The sequence below is a fragment of the Mandrillus leucophaeus genome, unplaced genomic scaffold, assembly GCF_000951045.1.
Source record: "Mandrillus leucophaeus isolate KB7577 unplaced genomic scaffold, Mleu.le_1.0 Scaffold1295, whole genome shotgun sequence".
Classification (NCBI taxonomy): Eukaryota; Metazoa; Chordata; class Mammalia; order Primates; family Cercopithecidae; genus Mandrillus; species Mandrillus leucophaeus.
In genome coordinates, this window is record NW_012101249.1 from 583,448 (window position 1) to 600,452 (window position 17,005).

General features: G+C 36.1%; 1 protein-coding gene across 1 annotated transcript in view; it reads right to left on the reverse strand.

Moving 5' to 3' along the window:
* MALRD1 (MAM and LDL receptor class A domain containing 1) overlaps positions 1-17,005 on the reverse strand; it is a 694,737-nt gene that overhangs the window by 543,383 nt on the left and 134,349 nt on the right. Inside the window, exons 15-16 of the mRNA XM_011972480.1 lie at positions 664-816; positions 132-237 (exon numbers count right to left, since the gene is read on the reverse strand). Coding sequence (XP_011827870.1) covers positions 132-237; positions 664-816 — 259 coding nt within the window. The remainder of the gene's footprint in view (positions 1-131; positions 238-663; positions 817-17,005) is intronic.

Below are 17,005 nucleotides of genomic sequence, written 5' to 3' on the forward strand. Positions count from 1 at the left end.
ATCATATGAATTTAATGCAACAGCCATTTTTACAGTAAAACCAGCAGTAAACCACAGAAATGAATAAGTGCAGAGGTATGCCTGCAAACACTTGACCACTAGGGTATCTGACCATTTTGTTTAATATTTACCAGAAGGAAAGTATGCATCCAGGTCCTGTCTGGCTAAAAGTTGGGCTCTGAAGCTTAGCAACTTGCCACAAGCTACTGCCTTTCTTCAGAATGAACATAAAATGCCCTGTTGAGATACAAAAACAAAGCCTTCATTAACCTATTGGATTCTAAAATGAGACATCTGTCTCTTAACCCTACACTGAGCAAGATCATTGTCCAACTGAAATTAAAATTATACAATAAAAATCAATCAGTGACTCTTGGTCAAATTTGCTCTGATAAATGTTGAACCACTATCTACATCTCATGTTAAATGATAACCAAAGACAATTGGTAATCTCAGCTAGTTCAGTCAAAAGTATATCTATATGCCATCTGTACCACCCATAAGGGAATCAGTCCATGCAGACAGCATAACTGTAACTGACAATATTCAACTATCCAAATGTTCGCTGTAGTTGTCACAGAACTGTACCAGCTTCCCTTTCTCTTCTGAGGTCTAACTAAACAGTAAATAGCAGTGGTTAGAGAGTCCCTGTTTGCTTCTTACCTTGAGATGCGTTGAGACTATGATCCCGAGGAGGAGCCTGGTGCTCAAAATCAGCAGAAAGTTCACTCCGAGAGCTCCACATCCAGTCAAAATGGTCACCACTAATTGCTTCAAACCAACCACAGCTGTTTGCTTCAAAATCACACTTGGAAACTGAAGAACAAAAATGTGGCTCTTACGTTGGCTCTCCAAACTGCTCCCACGCCTTGAAAAGGCAGAGCTCAAATGGAAATCACCTTATTATGCTTCTCTACAACATGAAGGGCAATGAGGGACACATTTCAGAAAATAAAAAAGACACTTTTGCATCTGCAAAAATGGAGCTACCCTTTCCATACTGGAGACTGAGAAGACAGAATTCTCAATTTAAGAAATACAAATTTTTTCCAAATGTTCTGAGAAACAGCATCATTCAGCCTGATTGCTTATAGAATTGTCAAGGTATGCCTAATTCATTCCGATACTCACGTTAGTTTCCCTGCTACTATTACATCAGCTGGGAGGCATCATTGTTCCTGCAGGGTATTTTATGTTAAATCATGAAAAGCTGCTACTTCTAAACAATTTAATATGTGAAGAATCCCAGATACACTATATTTCATACAATGTGTACCCCAGATTTTTATAGAGCTTAATATTTCACAAAGTGTTATATGCATTGCCTAATTGGTGCAGAAAAGAATAATTTGAACTATTTTTCAGATAAATATGCAGAGAAATCAGTTAAATTCCACAGAGATATTCTAGAAAAGGAAGAGGAAAAAAGGAAGAAGAGAAAGAAAAAGAAAGGGAAATTATAATGTTAGTAATGTAATAGTACAGCTAATAGTTATTGAACACTTTATATCATAGACTCTGTGTGGAATATATATATATATCTAACTTTCACAAACAGCCATATAGGAAGGTATTATTGTTGTTATTCTACAGAAGAAGAGAGGTTGAGAGAAGTTATTAATGTAACCAAGGTCAAATATTTAGGAAGTTATAGAATGGGACTGTAATCCAAATATTAGGCTAATATTCTTTCTGCAACTGTTGACAATAAGTGTTAACTGTCATTAGATTTTTTAAAAAGTAAAGCAAAAAGGTATAATCTGAATTTGCTTGGCATGAACATTCAGCCGTTACTACATAGACCAATGTAAAATGAACTTCATTTTCATTGACGATGATTACACTGAAATTCTTAGCCATTGGCTATTTTTATCAAGGAATATACTAATAAACTGCATAGACATAAACTTGTAAAATAAATTAGGAGGTAAACAATGAGTTTAGGGAAAAAAGTATAAACTAACTCACTAAATGAGATTACAAAATGTAAAATTATAAGGGCATTTTAATGTAATAATAAAATTATAGGGAATTTAACCTAATTGTAACAGCATTTTAACCTAATGATAAAATTATCATTTTGAATCCTGAAAATGCCTCTTCTACATGGAGAAGAATGTGAGGGAATAATATTACAAACACTGTCTAAGTTTTTTATGCTTTCTATGAAATGTCTAATTTCAAAACCTGATTTCCTTTCTATCAAATTTCCTGGCCCAAATTTGGCCAACAAAGTAGTTCTGAATCTTATCAGAATCACAGGGAATGTATAAATACATCTATACATCTAACAGTAAATACTTTAAAAGTGTCACATCTACCTTAATATGCAAGAGATAGCTATACTTCAGTATATAAAGACAATTAGAAACAAGTGAAATGAAAAAAGTTTTACTGTATTTAGAGTAAAGATTTATCAGTCAGGCGCAGTGGCTCATATCTGTAATCCCAACACTTTGGGTGGCCGAGGCGGAGTGATCACGAGGTCAAGAGGTCGAGACCATCCTGGCCAACATGGTGAAACCCCGTCTCTACTAAAAATACAAAAATTAGCTGGGCATGGTGGCACGCATCTGTAGTCCCAGCTACTCGAAAGGCTTAAGCAGGAGAATCGTTTGAATCGGGAGGCGGAGGTTGCAGTGAGCTGACATCCTCCACCGCACTCCAGCCTGGGTGACAGAGCGAGGCTCCGTCTCAAAAAAAAAGATTTCTCAAGTAAAGTTTAGAAATCTGTGGCAAAGCAAAATTATATACTGCTCAAAAATTAAAGATAATAATAGTAAATAACACAAGTTAGAAATAAAATGCAAAGGATATTTGTCTTCGTATTATTAAAAGCCATCTCTGTAAGTAAATAATATGCAAACAACACATAAATATACATAGAGTCCAGAGTTTTCGAAGTGTGTGGATGTCATTTCAATACCTGGGGAGCAAATGCTTTCCATTCTTATTTCAGACAATCCAGGGAACTGGATCTAGCAGTTATTATTATGTAAATATAGGGATAAAGCAGGTTATGGCTAATGTATAATATCTATCTCACATAGCGACCTGGAAAGGGAACCTTATTATCTGCTATCCAGGGAGATATTGCTATAGAAATAAGTGAATATTCGAATGGTAGTAAAATTTAAGAAATCATTGCAGTGACTTTGTAGTTCTCTTAGATAAGACTCTTCAAAGATAGTGATTTTTCAACAGATAATTATGCTGTTAAAATTCAAATATGCTTTTCTAGTATTCTTTATTCCTACTTAGATTTAAAAACTCCCCTTGATTGATCATAAATGTAATAGTCAATTAAATTAGTCTCCTAGTTAGTCATTAATTGAATATGTGCTTCACTAGAACAGTTTTGAAAAATTATACATATAATTCATACGTAGAATTATATATAAATTGTATATAATATATAAATATATATGTGTATATGTAAGCACACACGTCTACAATTATAAAATTTCTAAGTTAGAAAAGGAGAAATACAATAGCCTGGGTATGTTTTTAAAATTGAGATCCCAGGATTTTTCACTGTTTCTGAAGCATTATTGACTTTCTCAGTTATCATCATCAGAATCCTCATTTTTGCAATAATAACTGCAATTAGCATTTACTCAAGGTTTAGTGTATAGTCAGCTTTGTGCTAGGGGCTGCTACAGGCCTAACAGGATGCCCGTTGACACAAAATTTCTATTTAATAAAAAAATATGCCTGTCTGTACTATGGCTATAGGTTGAAAAGCTAATGATTCTACAGCAGCTTTTAGTTACTGTGAGAAAAATTAACTGAATGGCCTGTATTAATTATGTAAATATCATTACAGCAGTTGCCCCTGGAGAAATGGCATTAGGGGATACTTGCTGGGCTGGCTCACAGTCCATCCCTGTCATTTTTTGAGCTCTTCATTGAGATAAAAGAAGATGAATTTATGTGGAAGCCAAAAAAAAAAAAAAAAAAAAAAAAAAACCTCAAGCAGGGAGGGAAACAAAAAGCCCAGAATCAGAATCTTTCTTATTTCAGATTCACTGTCTTAGAACTTCTCTGATGGTTTAGGATGATTCTACTGAGGTTTGTTGGTAAGGAATAAACACGAAGTGTACAAAAGAGAAGTCTGAAGTCTGAGCTGGTAATTTGGGCCTCACACAAGGATTTAAACATTCATAGGAGGAAATACGTCCTGACTCATCACGTGGTTGAACTTTGAACAGTTGAACTCCTGGTGTTAGCCACAGAGGCAAGATGCTCATGTTGAGTGAAAAAAACAAAATAAAACAAAAGCTGAACATGTGAGTGGTAATTGTAAAAAGTTAAAACCTAGAGCTACCATTGTGACTTACAGAAAGATCTGAACCAGAAAGAACATAAATGCAAAGTGAAAAACATCTGTTAATACATATGTCATCTGATTTAATCCTCATGAAATATCAAAGAAAATATTATTGTCCCTATCTTATTTTTTTTGAGACAAAGTCTCATTTAGTAACCCAGGCTGGAGTACAGTGACATGATCTCGGGTCACGGCAGCCTCAACCTCCCAGGCTCAGGCAGTTCTCCTGCCTCAGCCTCCTGAGTAGCTGAAAACACAGGTACATGCCACCATGCCTGGTTAACTAAAAAAAAAAAAAAAAAAAAAAAAAAAAAAATTTGTTGAGATGGGGTCTCCTCATATTGCCCACACTGGTCTGAGGGCTCAAGGGTCCTCCTGCCTTGACCTCCCAAAGTGCAGGGATTACAAGTGGTAAGCCACCATGCTTGGCCATGTCCCTATTTTATTTTATTTTATTTTATTTTATTTATTATTTTTTTAAATTTGGAGACAGAGTATTGCTCTATATCCCAGGCTGGAGTGCAGTGGCCGCGATCTCAGCTCACTGCAACCTCCACCTCCCAGGTTCAAGCAATTCTCATGCCTCAGCCTACGGAGTAGCTGGGATTACAGGTGCCTGCCACCACACCCAGTTAATGTTTGTATTTTTAGTAGAGATGAGTTTTTGCCATGTTGGCCAGGCTGGTCTTCAACTCCTGACCTCAAGTGATCTACCTGCCTGGGCCTCCCTAAATGCTGAGATTAGAGGCGTGAGTCACTGCACCTGGCCCGTGCCCCTATTTTAGAAGATATGAGAAATATGAGGTTGAAAGAGGAGTGACATGTAATTTTTCAGTGCTCATTATTATTGTCAGGATTCTAACCTAAACCTAATGGCAAAGCCTATGCTCTTAAAAATTATACAGCTTCTATTAAGTTAAATCATTAATAATGATAACAATTTTTAAACAGCTATTCTATAGCAAGCATTATGCTATGTGTTTTTAATGGATAATGACACAAAATCAAAACATGTATGACCACAGGACACATTCTGGAAATATATGTTACACCATACAATAATAATAGCTGTTAAGTCCACCACATTGACTCTTCTTGCTCCTTTAAAGACTTTTTTTTTCCTCTAGATTTTGTGACCCTGCTGAAAGTTGCATGAAGAAGGACAAAAGTTAATTGAGTATTCTAGTATGTCGGCTTAGGTTCATAGACGTTGTCCTTTATTTGATTAAACATTTGCTATAAACTCCAAATACATGAATACTGTATTATTTATTTTGGAACAGGTTCTGTAACATTGTAATTCTTTTGAGTTTCAGGTTTTCCATGCATTCTAATGGTTATGTGTTTGAAGTTATCATAAGGTTGAAGCAATTAAACTCTAGACTTCATCAATAGTTAATAGTTATTAATTATTTAAAACAAAATATACAATAGTAAGACGTTTGCAAAAGTACCATAAAATTATTTTAAAGATGTCTATATAAATGAATAGAAATAATTAAATCTTTTAAAAATGCCAATACATAAGTAATTAAATCATTATTGTATTTGAAATAAGAATAATTAATTACACTATTCTACCTATGGCTTAAACGGTCTCCTGAGATCCAGACAATGGCAGATAATGCCTCATGGGTCTCTTATGCTTCTACACAGGTTATGAGCAGGGCCATTAACTGCCCCTTTGTTCCAGGCTATCCTTTCAAGGATATTTAAATAACAGAGCTATGAAAGTCAGATAGTGACTCCCTCTACAACAGAAGACAAGTTATTATCCTGTAGAATAAAGATAATGTCTCTTTCTAAAGAAAAGGTCAGACAAGTTTATTTGCAGCCCATTATAAAAGATCTGAGTTCCATAAGTTAGGCCTCTTTAGTGGTGATGCAAGCCTGCTTCATGTGTACATCTATCTACCTCGGCACCTCTCTATTGGCCCCTTACTTAGGGGACATGGGGAGCAAGGAGAACCAATGGAAATATGTTGCTCACAACATTTGCTATACCATTAGTAAAAAGTCATCTGCCTGTGACACAGGAATCTCACCTCTTCTGTCAGCATCCATGAAACAATGGCAGGCTAACTTGTTTCCTTATCAGTCAGGTAAAATTGTAGACCCTTCACAATACTTGACACCATATTCAATATCTATGTATACTACCACTTTGCCGTGAGCCAAGATCGCATCACTGCACTCCAGTCTGGGTGACAGTGAGACTCCGTCTCACAACAAGAGAAAAAGGAAAGCTTAGACTCTAGTGTGGGAAATTCATAAGCAAGTAGGCAACCATCAGAGAGTAAAAACCACTATGTGCTCATTCATTCATTATTCATTCATTTGACAAAAACTTAGCAAATATATGCTATATGTCTGCACAAGTATAAAGTCTAAGAGTATAGCAGGGAAAAGAAAGAAAACCTCTGTACTCATGGATTTTTACATATGAAAGCCAGGGGGGTGTGGACATTAGTGGAGACAACAATAAAAACACAAGATAAGTAAGTAATGGTAAAAGGGCTAATAAAAAAATAAAATAAGGAAGAATATTGAAAATGTTAGAACAAAGGGCTGTAATTTTGTCAATGATCAAGGAAGACTTTATAGAAAATTTGGCAACTAGGTAAATGGCTGAAGGGGGTAGGTGAGGAAGCAAGTTGTGCAGCTATGCAAGAAAAGACACTCACCACCAAGGGAACCACAGGGACAAAGCCTTGAGGCCAAAGCATGCTTCTCATGTATTTCAGATGTATTCAGAGACGAGTGCATCACAAGGACAATGAGTGACAGTACAATAATAAGACATTAAATTAGACAGGCACTTCAATTTTTTTGGCTATAATTTTGAATGAGATGGGAAACAATTGGGATGTTTTAAGCAGAGATGTGACAACATCTGACTTTACTGAAGAGAGTGGAGGACAAACAAGGAGGGGGAAGAATATTGCAAAAATCCAGACAAGAATTGAGAATTCGAGGTCAAGGTGTGATATGGTTTGGCTCTGTGTTCCCACCCAAATCTCATTTTGAATTGTAATCCCCACGTGTTGAGGGAGGGACCTGGTGGGATGAGACTGGATCATGGGGGCGGTTTCCCCCAATGCTGTTCTCGTTATAATGAGTGAGTTCTCATGAGATCTCATGGTTTAAAAGTTGTACTCCCTCCATTCTGTCTCTCTCCTGCCACCATGTAAGACATGCCTTGCTTCCCCTCCACCTTCTGCCATGATTGTGAGTTTCCTGAGGCCTCCCCAGCCATGCAGAACTGTGAGTCAATTAAACCTCTTTACTTTATAAATTACCCAGTCCCAGGCCGTTCTTAGAGCAGTGTGAAAACAGACTAATACAGGGTGGTAGCAATGAAGACAAAAATGAGCCCTTTTGGAGACACTTTGAAAGCAGACATGACAGGATTAATTGGTATCAAAGGTGTAGTATGAGAAAAAGAGAAGTTAATATGATTTCAAAGTCTTTAATCTGAGCATTTGGAATAATGAAGGTAGCATTCATGAAATGGGGAAGACTGTGGGGAGGCAGGTTTGAAGGCGATTAGGGGAAAGAGAATCTCAATTTTGGACATGTTGTACTTGCTGTTCCTATTGGGTATTCAAGTGATCTTGTCAGGTCGAGAGCTGTATGTATGAGCCTGAAGTTCACATGAGGAGTTTAGGCGGGAGATATAAATTAGAAAATTATCAAAGCGACAAAAAGAAGGCATAAAAATAGGAGGAAAAAAAAAAAAAAAAACAAAGAGTGGGGCCTCATGGCCATGGGAGCCAAGTCAAGTTTAAGTATTTGAAGGACGAGGGTGATACCATCTGCGTCAAATGAAGATTGAGAATAGGTCACTGGATCTAGGTCACTGGTAACTTGGATAAGAACAGTTTCTATTGAATGGTGACAGCCAAAGCCTCACTGGACTGAGTTAAAAGGAGATTCAGAAGAGAAAGGTTAAAGAAAGTGAATACAGTGAAATCTTTGAAGTACTATAAAGGAAAGGGGGAAAATGTAAAGGAAATGAGAGAAAAATGGTATATTAGCTGGAAGGAGAAACTAGATCAAGACAAGATATTTTTAAGATGTGAGAGGTAAAAACCTTTTTTTTTTTTTTTTTGCTTATAGAAAAGACTGGTAGAAAAACTTTCAGGAGTAATGCTGTTGAACAGGCAAACAGAAAGGGGTTCTACATATAAGAAACATGGACAGTTTACTTTGGGTACAGGAGAAAAGACTGACTTTACAAGTGGGTAGAAGTGGTGCTGGAACTTCTAAAAGTTCTTTTCTGGTTGTTTCTATTTTTTCAGTGAAATAGTATGTAAGATCACAGTTGAGGCTAGGAATAGAGAAGTGGAAGACAGATGTTAAAGAAGACAGATGAAAAATGTGTTATTCATTGAGGAAGGCAGGGGAGGCAATGGATTGGGGAAATTGCATATGCTTACCGGGTAACCTTGAGAACACACTTTAGGGCAGCAATCCCCAATGTAAAGTGAGAACAGATGGCACTGGGTTTTTGTTTGTTTGTTTTTGTTTTTCTATCTCTAGCCACACTCAGCTATGCTTGTTGACTGGATGTGGAGTATAAGGAAAAGGGTGGAGTTAAAGATGAGTACAAAGTGTTTACCTGTAGCAACTGAAGAATGGTGTTGTCATTTCTAACCCTGGGCATACTCTAAGACCATGTTTGGAGGAAACTCTCAGAAGCTTGCAGGTGGGTATGAAAAATTTAAGATCCCAATTAAACGTCCAGGGGAAGATGTTTAATAGAAAGTTAGATCTGAGTCTGGAGTTCAAGAAAGAGGTTTAAACTAGAGATATAAATTTGGGAGACATGATCATATCAATGGCATTTAAAGCTGAAGACTAGATTAGTTTTCTACAGTAGTGAAGATAAAAGATCTAAGGTCTAGACATCAGAGCCAGAAAGAAAAACAAGCAAAGATGAGAAAGAACAATCAAGGAAGTTGAGGAAAACCTAGGGAATTTGCCATCTTGAAAGCCAAGTGAATAAAATGTTTTCAGGAAACGGAAAATGTGGTTAGCTGCAAATATTGCTTTTAGTAATCCCCATCTATTTACAAGGGATATTTTCCAAGAACCCCTAGTAGATGGCTGAAGCTCTGGATTATGCTGAACATAACATATGCTGCTTTTCTATCTGACAATCAAGTTGGCTACCAAGCAGGGTGGTCATAGACAGCCTGAATACACTGGACAAAAGGATGATTCACATCCTGGGCAGGACAGATAAGGACAGCATGAGATTTCATCACACTACTCAGAATGGAGTGCAATTTAAAACTTGTGAATTTATTTCTGGAATTTTCCATTTTATATTTTCAGACTGAGGTTGACTGTGGAAAGCAAAACTGCAGATAAGGGTGGACCACTGTACAAATCAGGATGAGGGCTAAGAATTGACTTTTAGATGTAACAATATAAGGCCCTTGTGGGTCCTGATTACAGGGGGAAAAGCCTGAATAGAGAGAATTTAAGTAAATATTGGAGAAGAGAATAACTTTTGACAACATCTTTCTAAGACTTTATCAAGGAAAACTGAGAAATAAGGTAGAAAGCTGTCATAGAAAATGGGGTCAAGAGAGTTGAACAACATGTTTATCTAGGCTCATGGGGAAGACACAGTAGACAGGGACAAAGTGGGTGGGATTTGCTGGAGAGACACCATTGAATAGTAAAGAAAAGATGGGATCTAGTTCACAAGCAGAAAGTATCGAAGTGTCCAGACAGCTCATGTATGGTAATAGAGTGACAGTGTCATTATGGAAATTGTATTTTAGAAACTGGGAATAATAAAGAATCCAAGGCTGCTTGAGTAGCACTAAAGACTGACAGTGAAAAAGAAGAGAACGTTTTGTTGTTACTGGATAAATGACTCCCATGAGGAACTCTTGTTACTCCAGAGTCCTTAAAGAGGACTCAATAGGCTATGGAAAATATTACAAAAATACAAGCAATAACTGTATATCAATTCATACCAAATTTGTACAGGCTTACAAAAAACCTATGTTTATTTTCTTTATGTTTATATTTAAAAGCAAATATAACTTAGGCTCATCAGGGTCTCTAAGGAGCACCCACAATTGTGTTTGAAACGTGAAATTGTATTAATGAGCTCACGTTAAAAACGGTACCCATTATTATGCTTATATTTGTGAGAAGACTGTTAGTGCTATAGTGACATGAGGTGGGTTGTTATTAGACAAATAATTTTTTTTTAGATAATCACATTAAGGGTATACTATAGTAATATAGATGAATAAAATGTATGATTCGTAAAAGACCCTACTATTTTTTCTCTGGGGGTAGGCAGAAATTAGTGATACATTTTTTAAATAATGTAACTTTTTTTCTATCATGCTAAATGTTTATTTATATTGTCTTTGCATTACATATATATGCATATATATATGTGTGTGTGTGTGTGTATATATATGTATTATTTTTTTCCCCAGACCAAGCTAATGATCTCAAATGTTTTATACTTCTTGGTAAAAGCTCAATTACCTAAAGAGCCAAAATATGAATATTTTAAGTTAAAACTCAGGTTGCTTGGTTAAAAGTTACAGGGATCTCTTATTACCCAAGATAACCTGCTCTCTAGGATATAAGGAATTATTTATATTAACCCTACCCATGTTTACAACCCAAATCAAGTGCAATTGTATTAATATTCCCATATATTGTAGCACTATTTAATAATTCAATCTTTCTCTTTTTTTGAGATGGGATCTCACTGTGTTGCCCAGGCTGGAGTGCAGTGGCATGATCATGGTTCACTACAGCCTCAACCTCCCAAACTTTAGCGATCATTCCTTCTCAGCCTCTGAGTAGCTGGGACTACAAGCATGTGCCACCACACCCAGCTAATGTTTGTATTTTTTGTAGAGATGAGGTTTTGTCATGTTGCCCAGACTAGTCTGGAACTCCTGGGCTCAAGTGATCCTCCTGCCTCAGCCTCTCAAAGTGCTGGGATTACAGGTGAGAGCCACCGAGCCTGGTTTGATAGTTCCATCTTATTTCATGACTATGTATGCCTGATGTTGTAAGTTATTTTATCACCGTCTTACAATTCTATTGTTGATCGTTTGTTGAAATAATGTTGGCCTTCTTTCAGAATTCATTGTGAGGCATACAGTATTTCCAGGAACTGAAGAAGTATTAGAAAAATCTGTCTAATAAATTTCAAAACTGAAAAGAGTATAAAGCCATATTTCAAGTATCCCTGTGAACACAAAAGAACAAATACAAAGAAAACCCACAAAGGCACACCCTAGCCAAACTGCCGAAAATCTATGCCAGAGAGAAAAATGTTAAAAGCAGCTGGAAAAAAAAAAGCATAAATCACCTTCAAAGAATAATTATTAGACCTCTTTAATAGATGCAATGGAAACCAGAAAGAAAAGGAATGTTATCTTTAGAGTGCTGGAAGAAAATAACTGCCGGTGCATTTGTTTTCTATTGACACCCAGGGCATTGGTTTTATTTTATTTTAGTTGGTTATATTTTATTTTAGTTTCTATCAGTTTTCTACTGCTATGTAACAAACGACCGCAACCTAGGGACTTGCCACACTCATTTATTACCTCATAGTTTCTGTAGATCAGAGGTCTAGGATGGCAGGGCATGGCTGTCTGCTTAGGGTCTCACAAGGCAGCAATAAAAGTGCAAGTCACAATGGCTCTTATCTGGAGGCTGTGGGGGGAAATCTTCTTCCTGGCTTATTCTCATTTATGTGGATGGCAGAATTCAGTTTTTTGTGGCTATTAAGACTGAGGTCCTTGTTTTATTGCTGGCTGTCTGCTCAGGATTTCTTTTGTCTCCTTAAGGCTGCCTGTCCTATCTTTTCATGTGGCTCCTTCCATCTTTAAACCAGCAATGGCATACCAAGCCCTCTTCTTATTTGCTTCTTCCCCTACTTTTTCTTTATTGTCATAAAATACACATAACATAAAATTATTATCTAAACCATTTTAAGTGCACAACTTAGGAGTATTAAGTGCATTCATATTGTTGCACAACCATCACCAACATCCGTGTCCAAAACTCTTTTCATCTCGCAAAACTGACATCTGTACCCATTACACAAGAATACTCCACTTCCTTCTTCCTCAGGCCCAGGAAATTACCATTCTACTGTCTCTAAGATTTAGGCTATTCTCTGTACCTCAGATAAGTCTAACCATATCATTATTTCTTTTTGTGACTGGCTTATCTCACTGAGCATTATGTCCTCAAGTTTGGTTTTTTGGTTTTTTGGGTTTTTTTACTTATTTATTTTTGAGATGGAGTTTTGCTCTGTTGCCCAGGCTGGAGTGCAGTGGCATGAGCGATCTCGGCTCACTACAACCTCCACTTCCCAGATTCAAACAATTCTCCTGCTTCAGCCTCCTGAGTAGCTGGGATTGCAGGTGTACACCACCACACCCAGCTAATTTTTGTATTTTTAGTAGAGATGGGATTTCACCATGTTGGCCAGGCTGGTCTCAAACTCCTGACCTCAGGTGATCCACCCACCCACCTCAGCCTCCCAAAGTGCTGGGATTACAGGCATCAGTAACTGCACCCGGTCATGTCCTCAAGTTTTATTCACTTTACAGCATATGTCAGAATTTCTTTCCTTGTTATGACTGAATAACATTCCAGTGTATACATTCACCACATTTTTCTTATCCCCTCATCTGTCAATGAATGAATGGGTTACTTTCAGCTTTTAGCTATTGTGAATAATATTTCTATGAATATGAGTGTACAAATACCTCTTTGAGATCCTGCTTTCAATTATTTTGAGTATATACCCAAAGCTGGAATTGCCAAATCATATGGTAATCATATTTTTAATTTTTTCAAAGAACTACTTTCCTCTTCCACAGTAGCTATGCCATTTTACATCCCCAACAGTGCACACGAGTTCCAATTTCCACACTCTCACTAACACTTGCTAATTTCTGGATTGGTTTTTTGTTTGGTTGTTTTTTGTTTTGGGTTTTTACTTTTTTGGTAGTAATCTAATGGGTTCATGATGGTATCTCATTGTTTTGATTTGCATTTCCCTAATGTTGGTGATGTTGGATATCTTTTCACATGCTTATTGGTCATGTGTTTATCTTCTTTGGAGAAACATCCATTAAAATATTTTGTCTACTTTTGAATTGAGCTGTTGGTCTATTATTGAGTTTTAGAAGTTCTCTCTATATTGTGGATATCAATCCCTTATCAGATATATAATTTGCAAAAGTTTCTCCCCTTCTTGGGGTTGCCTTTTTACTCTGTTGATAGTGTTTCAGGATGCAAAAAATTTTAAAGTTTTCATAAAGTCCAATTTGTCTATTTTTTATTTTGTTGCCTATGCCTTTGGTGTCATCCATTAAATCACTGACAACCTCAGCATCATAAAGTTTTTGTCCTATATTTTCTTTTAAGAGTTTTATAGTTTTAGGTCTTATATTTAGGTTATGAATTGATTTTAAGTTAATTTTTGAATATGAAGTTAGGTAAGTATCCAACTTCATACTTTCACAAGTTGGTATCTAGTTTTCCCAGGAACATGTATTGAAAATACTGGTTTTTACCAATTGAATGGTGTTGGTACCTTTGCCGGAAAAAAAAAAAAAAATCATTTGATCATATATGTGAGGGTTTATTTCTGGACTCTGTAATCTATTCCACTGATCTATACATTGGTCTTTTTGGTAGTACCATACTGTTTTGTTTACTGTAGTTTTGTAACAAGTTTTGAAATCAGGGTGTGTGTGTGTCCTCCAACTTTGTTCCTCTTTTTCAGAATGATTTTGTCTATTTGGGGTTGAGATTCAATATGAACTTATTTTCTATTTCAGCTAAAAAAATGTGATTGGTATTTTAATAGGGATTGTATTGAATCTGTAGATCACTTTGAGTGGTACTCACATCTTAAGGATATTAAATCTTCTAATCCATGAACATGGAATGTCTTTTCATTATTTATATTTTTAAAGTTTCTTTCAGAAATTTTTAAAAAATTTTTTATTGTACAAGTCTTTCACCATCTTAATTCCTAAAGACTTTTTCTCTTTTTTTATGTTATTGCAAACAAATTGGATTTTTAATTTCCTTTTTGGGTGGTTCATTGCTAATGTACAGAAATGCAACCAATTTTCGTATTTTAACTTTATATTTTGTTGAATTCATTTTTTAGTTCTAATAGGATTTTTTGTAGAACTTACAGGGATATTTACATGTAAAAATTCTTTCTTTCCAATTTGTATGACTTTTATTTCATTGTCTTTATTCCTATTATTTTCTTTTTTTGTTATGTTTTAAACTAATTGCTTTTGCTAGTACTATGAATAGAAGTGGCAAACGTGGATATGGATGGACATCCTTACCTTATTCCTGATCTTAAAAGAAAATCTTTTAGTCTTTCACCAATGAGTATAATGTAGCTGTGGGTTTTTCATATACGGCTTTTATCATGTTGAGGTGGTTTCCTTTTTTTCCTGGTTTGTTGAGTATTTTTATCCTGAATTGAATATTGAATTGTATCAAATGTTTTTTCTGCATCAATTGAGGTGATCACGAGTTTTTTTCTTTCCTTCGTTCCGTTAATGTGGTGCATTACATAGATAGATATTCCTAGGTTGAACCATTCCTGCATTCCAGGAAAAAATCCCACTTGGTAATGTTGTATAATCTTTTTAATATGCTTCTGATATAAATTTGCTAATATTTTGTTGAGGATTTTGCATAAATGATCATAAAGGATATGGGTTCACAGTTTTCTTTTTTTTTCTTTTTTCTTTTTTCTTTTTTTTTTTTTTTTGCAGTCCCTTTGTCTGGCTTGAGTCTTAGGGTAATGCTGGCCTCACTGAATAAGTTAGAAAATATTCCTTTCCTTCAAATTTTTGGAAAAATTTGAGAAGGACTGTTGTTAGTTCTTTTTTACATATGTGGCAAACTTCACCACTGATACTAATGGGACAGTTCCAGGGCTTTACTTTGTTGGCAGATCTTTTATTACTCATCAAATCTCTTTGCCAGTTGTAGATCCATTCAGATTTTCTATTTCTTTGTGCTTTAGTCTTGGTAGGTTTTACATTTCTAGAAATCTGTTTATTATACTTAAGTTATCCAATTTTGTGGCATGCACTTGTATATGGTACTCTCTTATAATCTTTTTTATTTACGTAGAATTGATAGTAATGTCCCCACTTTTATTTCTGATTATAGTAATTTGAATCTTCTCTCTTTGTCTCTCCCTCTCTCTCTCTCTCTCTCCCTCTCTCTCTCTTTCTCCCTTGGTCCATTTAGCTAAAGGTTTGTCAATTTTATCGATCTTTTTGAAGAACCAATGTTTGATTTCTTTGATTTGCTTTATTATCTTTATTTATTCACTTCTATCGAAGCTTTTCACTTCTACCTGCCTTCAAAACAGATCCAGAATCTGCCCACTTCTGACCATCTCTACTGCTCTCACCCTACCTAGTTGAAGTCACCATCATTTCCTTATTCAGTCCTTGGAATACTCCCCAACTGCTCTTTCTGCTTCCATTTTTGCCATTGGCCATCAGTTGGGAGCTTGCTGGTAATGTCATCTAGACTTTGGTGTTGCTAGTACCTGAACCGACAATAACAGTTAAGCTGTAGTCATCTTCCATTGAACATAAATATTTGCACAGATCAACAACATCAAACAAGGTCACTCTGTAGACTGATAAATAAAACCAGACAAAAAGAAGGTCACTCTATTCATTTCTGAACACAGACAAAAAAAAGATCACAGTGTAAACTCGAAAGTGCTCAAATATTCATTCCCCTTTCCTGACTGACATGAGTATTGTATTTTAACCAATGATAACTTCAGTTCAATTTCTCTCACCTCCTAAATAAAATTTATTTAGATACACAATTATAGAATTATCCTATTTTTTGAAAAAACATCCAGTCAAAAGAAAATTCTTGCTTCCTTGAGCCCTTCTGTAAACTACCCAACACAAGTTCAAATCCTAGAACAAGTTCCTCTTGCTAAGCCACATCCCAGTTTTTCCTGGTAGGCCATTTTCCTTGCTTAGCAACTATCAATAAACCCAATTTTGTTACAGGTTGTCATTGATGATGGGCATCAACAACCCCCTTCTATCCCTTTTCAATGTAGCAAACACAGTGATTGTGGCAAGTCAGATCTTGCAAGTCTTCTGTTCAAAATGCTCCCAGTCTCATTTAAAAGCTAGTGTCTTTACAATGACCCATAAGGCCTCAGCTGAAATGGTCCTCAACCTTGGTTGCACATAATTTAAAAATTATGAACGCCAGGATTCTACCCTAGAGATTGTGATTTAATTAGCCCTGCCTCAAGACTTTTCATTTCGACTTTCATTTTAGATACAGTGAGTACATGTGCAGATTTGTTTCATGGGAATACTGAACGATGCCAAGGTTTGGAGTACAGATCCCATAACCCAGGTAGTGAGCACAGTACCCAACAGGTAGTTTTTAAACCCACCCACCTCTCCACCCTCCAGTAGTCCATTGTCTATTGTGTCCATATTTATGTTCATGTGCACTCAATGTTTTAGTTGCCACTTAACGATTGAGAACATGTGGTATTTGGTTTCCGTTTCTGTGTTAATTTGCTTAGGATTCTGCCCTCCAACTCAATCCATGTTGCTGCAAAGAACTCGG